The sequence below is a fragment of the Varanus komodoensis genome, unplaced genomic scaffold (assembly GCF_004798865.1).
Source record: "Varanus komodoensis strain SLA01 unplaced genomic scaffold, ASM479886v1 scaffold18_3, whole genome shotgun sequence".
NCBI classification, from domain to species: domain Eukaryota; kingdom Metazoa; phylum Chordata; class Lepidosauria; order Squamata; family Varanidae; genus Varanus; species Varanus komodoensis.
In genome coordinates this window covers 16,239,882-16,248,448 of record NW_025335549.1, presented here as the reverse complement: position 1 = coordinate 16,248,448, position 8,567 = coordinate 16,239,882, and the positions used below count along the sequence as shown (strand labels likewise).

The following is an 8,567-nucleotide window of genomic DNA, read 5'->3' as shown; positions in this document are numbered from 1 at the left end:
CTTTTGTGGCTTTGGTCTTCTTTCTGTCTTTCCAAACCAGACTCAGCTGATTGCATCTGAGTGCTGGTTTTGGGTGTATGCTCATTTGTTTTTTAAACATGGGAATTGCACGAGCTGTTTCCGTGCGCCTGTGTGTGGGAGGAGGGAGAAGAATGCTAATAATTAACAGGATCAGAGAGGGAATTTGATTCTTTCAGCTGCAGCTCTGAGGAAAATAATCCCCCACCAGCTCATGCTGCTTTCCTTTCGTAATAATCTGACGCACCTACTGTGTCCAGAGGAATCTCAGTATCCCGCTGAAGTCAGAACAGCGAAGGGAAGCAGAGTGATGCAACGCAGCTCTGAGGATCAGTGACAGCATCCAGGTTCAGCATTGTTATTAAATTCCATTGACTGGAGGGAAAGGCATGTGTTTTCGTGCCCGCATTAAACGGGTTATCAATTTTCAGCCCTGGCCGGCTGGCTCAGTTCATGCCGAACACCCATCAGCTCACAGATTTGGGCCAATCTGCAAAAAGTCACCTTGGCCTGCAAATGCAGCGCAATCTAAGGCAACCTTCCCAAGCTGGTGCTGTTTAGATGTGTGGGAATATGACTCCCAGCATGGCCGCAGGATGTGCTGGCTGAGAATGAGGTGATGGGAGTTGAGGTTCCACATCTGGAAAGTTTCAGGTTGGGGAAAAGGCGCTGGGGCAGGATTTCTGACTTAAAATCAGCACGCTTTGTTCCTGTACCCATCTTTCAAAAGGACACTACATTCTTCTACTTTTAAAACAGGTTCGAGTGAAGACAACTGAGCAGCCAGGGAGGTGTTCACACAGGCCGGTGTTTCTGCATGAGCCACTCTCGGGAGGAATAATCTAATCTAATCTAATCCCCAAAATCAACTGTTTTTGATCTGGAGGAGTGAGGATCCAGGTGGAGACCAGTGGGAACTTCCATTCCACTGCTTTTGTTGGTGTGAAAGACCAGAGTGTCTCAGTTCTTGGGTTCTGTCTTGCTGCTCCATGCTCCTGCCTGGCTGAAAAATGGTGCACAGGGCAAGGACTATTTGTAGGTGGCTGTCAGGGTGCTTTTAACTCATAGAGGTGGGTCACTAGTCCCCATGACATTCTGTACCCAAACCAATTGGCTGAACTGTGTAAAAGTCTGGGGTGAACCTAAACAGAAAAGATACATTCTGAGATGAATCCCTCCATCCAGGGAAACAGAAAATTTATTTATTTTAGGGAAATTCTAATGTGCTGCGCCCTTCTGTTCATTCTCACCACATATGGCTCTGCAGGGGCTGGCCAAACTTCCTGCCCCCCCCCCCCCCCCAGAACTGTGCAAATAGGGCAGGGTGCATGAAGCCAACCATGCCCAGCTGATGGGCTGCACTGGATCTGGTGATCTATGCTGAAAATATGGGCAGCAACATTAAGCTCAAGTTGTGTTGACAATCAAGAGTCTCACCCAGTAAAGAAGTAGCAACCAGTTTGGCACATGACCTGGGACTATGCCCAGCACTTGACATCTCTTTTAATTTTTTAAAATAATTTTAAATATCATTTGACAACTCACAAACATTTTATGTACAGTAAGAAAAATAAATTACTCTTAACAGATGAATGCATAATATTGCACACCATAGAGGTACAGTGCAAAAACGGCATTGATCCCTAGCTTCTCCCACTTGTCCATAAAGTGCAATGCAGGGGGTTGGTGGATCTCAGTGGAACGAGGGCCCTCCGTGTCCCTTTGGTGGGTGGAGGCAACCATTCCCACTGAATAAGGGACATCTTACCGGCCAAGCCATTGCTTTGCCGGACTATGTCGTCCTTTCAGTGGTATCGCTGAGACCATAAACCAACCTTCCCGACCTTGGTGCTCTGCAGAGGTTCAGGGTGACAACGCTGGTGGTCCTCAACCAGCATGCAGCTGGCCAGGGATGATGGCAGTTGTAGCCAGCTCATCTGCAGGGCACCAGTTGGGGGAAAGCTGCCGGCTGCGTTCACCACCACCCATTTCCAGTGTGGCTCCACAACCAAGCTCTTCTGCACAAGACTTGCACATCAAAAAGCAATCCTCTGCTAAGGCCTTCGGGTCAATCCCCCCCCCCTACCAAAAGTGAGGCAATATGCAGGTGAAAAGGATTCTTCTCAGTGCAGATGGCCCAGCTGGGATTCTGTCTCCCATCGGGTGAGGTCCCTGGTCCTCTCATGCCAGGAATTGTGAGAAGGTGGGAAGTGGTGGCACAGGGAAAAAAAGATAAAGAAAGGGAAATTGGAGCTGGCCAGGATTTGAACCCCTTGAGAAACCCACCTGAAACACACACACACACACACACACACACACGAACACTTCTTCAACACACTATCAAATTTCGGTTTCGCACTGATGCCAAACCAACTCTTGTTGCTTTTCTTTTCAAAAATCAGCTTGAAATATTGTGCACGCTGCAGTTTTTGCAGCTATTCACACACCCACAGACAGACGTCCGTAGAACAAAACTGCATGAGCTACATACGGTCGGCATCAACTTTTCTTATGGGCATGGAAGTGGAAAGGAGACACCAGAGCTGAAGTAGAATTGGACTTGCATTGCCATGTACTGTAATAATCTCACAAATCTCTAAATTTGCACCAAATAAATGCTGGAGTAGATTTCACAGAGATCATTTGTTTTATGGGGGGGGGGGGAGAAGCTAATAATCGTGGCAATGCATGGTAATCAAAAATTCTCTAGGTGGTGCGTGTCTTTTTGATTCAGTAAGTTGGGAACACGATGGCATTGGGAGTGGGGTTGAGAATATAGACATCTAATCTAAGAAAATACTGCAAGCATGTAATATTGGAAAAATACATAGAATCTGGAACTGGAAAAATGTTCAAGGGATTTAAGAATATCAAATATACCTATTTTCAGATCAAACATGGGCTTTACGTGGAGAAAGTACTTGCCACAGACATTGCTGGGGAATTTGCTTCTGAGAGTCACAAAGGGAATTAGCCAAATGGAATGGTACAAATCTGTGCCTAAAACATTCTTGCACCAGTGTGCACATAAGAACTGATGACATAACTAGTTACCATATGGAAGGAAGAACATTCTGACCTTCACATCCTGCTCTTTTTCTCTTCTAGTAAATTGCAGCTCATCTTGCTGACCTGAATACTTGATAAAACATTTGTTGACCTACAAATTCTATCCCCACAGAGCTTGGGACACATGGGAACAAACCTGCTCCTTTGGAGGTCACTGACAAAGTTCCCAGTCATCACAATCACCGCAGACTGCAGCCTTCAGGAACAAGTTCGAGCAAGTCACTGGAGAAATTGGTTGGATGTGAGGTCTCCCTCAGCAACTATGTTCCCTCTTTGGCATGATCTCCCCAGTAGCATTCACTAAAAGATTTTGATTTCTGTTTACTAAACGAAGCCACCGCATCCCCTTTCTTGCCCAAATAAAGCACACATGGTAAAGGAGAGACAATTCCCCCTGCGCATTCCAAATCACATAGAACAGGCAAAGAGCAAAGTGCATTTAACAAACTGTGCCCATGCAAACATGGCACTCCAATAATTTCAAGTATACCAAGCATAAGGCCAAGCTAACAGTAATGATCTCTTGAATCCTTTGCTCCTCTTAAACCATTCACAGTTTTGAAAAGTGACACTCCTCACTTGCTTTTTTGAAAAAAATGATCATGATCAGTCTAATCATACCAACCACACAGCGCTTTCCACATCCTCCACTGCTTTGTGCTTGCATTCATTTCTAGGTTACCCCAACAACCTTTGTGCCTGAGGATGGGGAGGAATCACTTGAAGTGCAATTGCAGGAAATCAAAGGATCTGCCACGATCTCACACAGTGATACATGGATTTAAAGTGCATTCAGTCCTGTAGGCTCCCTGCCTTCCGCCTCCTCAGCAGACTCCCGGACAATGCAGCTTTCGGCAAGGGTTGCGAGGGCTGGCCACATGGAGGAAGGGCAGAGGTGTACACCCGGCTCACACCACACACACACACTCACACAGCCTTTCGCGTGCTAAGGCTATTCACACGCGACATCTTTCCCTAAGACACGCCCGTCCTCCTTCAGCATCTGCACGGGGAAGGGCCGGGAGGCGCGCCGAGTCCGTGGCGCTGTCCGGCCTCTGGGTGCTGAAGCGCCCCTGCGGGGAGGAGACGCAGGGTCCGGCCCTCCGCGCGCGTTGTTATTGCATAGCAGAACGAAACTGGGTTCGAGTGGAAAGGGAGGTCCGAACTGAGCGAGCCGCGCTTGTGCTCAGCGGAGATCCCGCGCAAACTGTCAACTTAACGTATTTTGGTGGCGTTTTTTGTGGCTGTTTTTTAAAAACACATTCAAGATCAAAACAAGGAGAAGCAAACGTGCAGCTATTTGGGTCTTCCTTCGAGGCCTTGACAATGAAAGGCACTCCGCTTCGAGAGCCGTGTCTTGGCTCTCTAAAAGGGCCCCCCAAGGTATACATGACACACTGAAGAAATAAAAAGCCACCTTTGCCTTCGTAAAGAAAACGGTGCTTGGCTTAAACAGGAGCAATGCGGCGTCCTTGGAGGTTTGCCCAGCTCTCCTCTTCCGAGAGAGAGCAATTCTGAGGACCGGAGGAAAAACCAAGGCTGAATGCCCAAGACCCATTTCGACATATGCACCCCACACACCCAATCTGCAAGATAAATCAAAGCAGCACTCGCCGCTCCTTTGCTTTCTGCCAGACAGGCAGGAGCCCAGAAGGGAAGAATGCATCTGTTAAAAAATCAGGGCAAGAACTGCGTTCTTCAGCACACCAATCAGCCTCGATTTCCAGCGGCTTCCCCACGAACACCGCTGGGGCGGCAGGTGTGGGCAACATTCCAGTCCTCCGACCCTCCCACCCCCCCGTTAAAAAAGTCCACTCAGTCCGAGGCGGGAGGGGCTGCTGAGCAGATCGGACGCATCCTATCAAAACGAGATCACGTGCAAGAAAATAACCATCTGACGAGGCAGTTAGTTGCCACCCTTCTGGTTCTCCGCAGGAGGCGTCGCCTCGCTTTTCGCTGGGGCGCCCTTCCCTTCCCCCTGCGCGGAGGAGGAGGAGGAGGAGGAGGACCGGGGCGGGGGCGGGGGCGCGGGCGCGGGCGGGGCCCGCCCCCAGGCCCGCGCGCCGCCCACCTCACACGTCGCTGGAGGTCCTGGGCCTGGCCGAGCGCCTCGCCGGGACGCACCCGCAGCAGGCCAGCCAGAGCGACTTCTGGATGTCCGGGTTCCGGAAGGCGTAGATGAGCGGGTTGAAGAGCGAGTTGCAGGCGGCCGGCAGCGCCAGGGCGTAGGTGTACACGGCGGGGTAGCTGGCGTCGGCCACCAGCGCGTAGACGGCGAAGGGCATCCAGCAGAGCGCGAAGGTGCCCAGGACGAGCGAGAGCGTGGAGAGGCCCTTGCGCGGGGAGGCGGCCTGCGCGGCGGCCAGCTGCTGCTGCTGCACGGCGATCTGCTGCGCGTGGCGGGCGGCGATCCTGCAGATCTGCGCGTACAGCTGCAGCATGAGGGCGAAGAGCAGCAGGAAGGCCACGGCCAGCGCGGCCGCGTGGTCCTTGGTGACGGGGCGCAGCACGCTGCAGGCGCCCGGCGCGCGCAGGCAGTTCCAGCCCAGCAGCGGCAGCAGCCCCGCGGCCGCGCACAGCAGCCAGAGCAGCAGCAGCGCGGCGGCCGCGCCGGGCAGGGCGCGCTCGGGCCGGTAGGTGAGCGCGTGGCACAGCGACAGGTAGCGGTCCACCGCGATGGCCAGCAGGCTGCCGGCCGAGGCCGAGAAGGCGGCCAGCAGCAGCCCGGCCGCGCTCAGCGTGGCCGTGGCGCTGGGCGCCTGCAGCAGGTGCCGCACGCCGAAGTTGGCCACCAGCCCCAGCCCGGCCAGCAGGTCGGCCAGCGCCAGGCTGCCCACCAGCAGGAAGGCGGGCGCGCGCGGGCCCGGCGCGTACGCCAGCGCGGCCAGCACCAGCGCGTTCTCGCACGCCATCGCCGTGCCGGTGGCGCACAGCGCGACGTCCCACGGGCTCACCGCCGCCGCCGCCGCGCCGCCGCCCGCGTCCTTTCCCGCGGCGGCCGACGCGTCCGACGGCGGCCAGAGGCTGGCGAGGGGCCGCGAGGAGGCCTGCAGGAGCCCCAGGAGCCGCTGTTGCTGCTGCCGCAGATGCTCGTCCATGGCGCCGCAGCGGCTGCGGGACTGCGGAGCGTGGGCTGCAGGGAGGAAGAAGCACCCGTCAGGAGAGAGGCAGCGGGGAGCAGCGCAGGACGCGCGGCCCGGCGGGGGGGCAGGGGGCTTGCTCGGCGGGGGGCAAGCCCCGTGCTCCGAGACCTGCAAAGGGGGCGGGGAGCCCCCGACATGTCTGCACACATCCCCGCGGTTGACGCCACGGGGCGGGGGGCTCCGCCGGTCCTCGACTCCTCCAGCGGGCGGGCAGCGTGGCTTCTGCCTGAATTTGCCACCAAAACCGCCACCCCACCCTCGGCCCTGGCTCCTGCACCTGCGAATCTACATGCCCGCGGAGCAGCCAGATCTGGGCCCGTGGGCGCGTGGGGGTGCAGACTGCCACCGGCGAGGCTTGAGTCGCAAGGCGAAGGACCGGCAGGTCTCTCTGCTCTCCCTCCGCGGCCCTTTCCGTTCGCGCCGCGCAGCGGCCTCGGCAACCCTCTGTCGGAGCTCCCGCGGTCTCGCGGCTGCTCTGCCTTCCCGCACTTTCCCCTCGCGTCATTCAGGCCCCGACAGGGATACATCGGGCTCGGCGTCAGCTGGCCCACCCCCTGCTCGGTGAGCGGCCGCCGGGGGCCTTCGCGGGACCGCGGGCAGCCGGCCGGCCTCGTTGTCCCGAGGACGGAGGAGGGCGTGAAGCGAGCACGCCAGCCCCTGCCCCCATCCCTGAGCGACCCTCGCGCAACGCAGCCCCGCCGGGGTCGTCGCTCCCCTCGCACTGCCCGGACACCTCACGGCCATGGGACCCTCGCGGGACACCTCCCCCACGCCGTCGTGGACGAAAGCCCCATCATCCCCGGCAGCACGGCGTGGCGAGAGTTCTTCTAGCACGTGGAGGAGCCAGGTAGGAAGGCTGAAGGGCCCCTCCCCTCCCCTCCCCTCCCCTCCCCTCCCCAGTCGAGGGCCGTTCCCCGGGTTCTGTTCAGCCCCGGGCAGGGGAGGGCTCTTCTCATTGGCGGGGTTGTTTATCTCGTCCACGTGTGCAAATTCGGAGAGCCGAGATCTTGCGCAGGCCTCCCCAGTTTTCGTATTCGTCCCCGGCGCCCCCGAATCTCACGGCCAGCTCTCCGGTTCCTCCGCTAGGCGGGGGCGGGGGCGGGGGGTCCTTTTCGGAAGGGGCGCTCGTCGGCGCGCTCCCTTTTGCAGCGGGACCAGCGACTCGCGCCGGCGCGACTTCCCCCGGGACACCTCTCGCCCCGGCCCGCCCGGCCCAGCGGGGGGGCGCGGAGAGGCCTGGCCCCCGCGCGCCCGCCCGCGCAGGAGCTCCGCCGCGGCTGCCTGCGAAGCCCGCAAGCGCGCGGGGCCCCCGCCCGTGTGAACGCGACGCGCCCCCGCCGCGCAGCCCTGCGCCCGCGTCACGCCAGCAGCGCGTGGGGGGGGGAGGGCGAGCCATCGGAGGGTCGCCCAAAGGTCGTCGGTTGCTCCGTCCGGGAAAGGGCGCGATCCGGGAGCGGCGAGGCGGGCGAAGCCGCCGCCGCCGTCACGACCGCGCTGCCCCTCGCGCACCGGCGCACCCACGGCGCGGGGCGGGCCATCGCCCGGGCCCACGACGCCCGCAAGAGCCCCGCCGGGCGAGGGCTCGATCGCGACGGCCGCCCCCCCCCGCCCCCCTCCCAGCTGCCTCGCCGCGGGGCGGGCTGGACGGCTGTCCCCCCGAATCCGGCCCCGCGCGCCGCGTGGCCGGCGGTTCTGGCTCGGGGCCCCGCGGGGCCCCGGGGCAGCGGGGGGACGGGGGTCTTGGGGGCGGAGGAGGGTTACCTTTGGCAATGCCCCGGTGGGTTTTCCCCTCCTCTTCGCGAGCCCTCCTTCAGCCCTCGCAGCCTCCGGTTCGCATGGCTGGTAACGTCGGCAGGTCGGTGGCGAGCGGGCGAGTTTCTCTTAGTATTCCTGGCTGCTTCGAGTCTGCTGATAGCTCCCCTCTGACGTCAAGCGCCCTCGGTTTTATTCCCGAGCAGCTCCAAGTCTGTGAATCAGAACAACAAGGAGGCGCGCGGCCCCCTCCCCGCGCAGATCCACGCTGATCCCAGGCCGGGGGGGGGGGGACAGACACGCGCAGGCGCGCGCGCGCCGCGAATTTCATTCATAAGGCTGCCGGAGCCGCCTCCTCCCGCCAAGGTCGGCCGCCGTGCCATGCCGTGCCGTGCGGGAGAGCGCGGCGCTCCGCGGGTCTGCCCGAGACCGGCGACAAGGAGGGGGCCCGGCAAGCCGGCCGTGCCCTGGGACCGGCGCTGCGGGCGAAGAGGGCGCCTCAAGGGCGCTCGCTCTGAGCGGGCCACCCAGTCTAGGAATGCATCGGTCGGGGTTCTGCCAGGGAGGAAAAGCTTCGCCCCCACT

General features: G+C 59.1%; 1 protein-coding gene across 1 annotated transcript; it reads right to left on the bottom strand.

Annotated features, from left to right (window-relative positions):
- Positions 1-5,159: 5,159 nt before the first annotated feature.
- On the bottom strand, positions 5,160-6,185 carry LOC123022071 (G-protein coupled receptor 12-like). Its single transcript, XM_044427473.1, has one exon. The coding sequence runs from the start codon at positions 6,183-6,185 to the stop codon at positions 5,160-5,162; it is 1,026 nt and encodes a 341-aa protein (XP_044283408.1).
- Between the last annotated feature and the right edge of the window lie 2,382 nt (positions 6,186-8,567).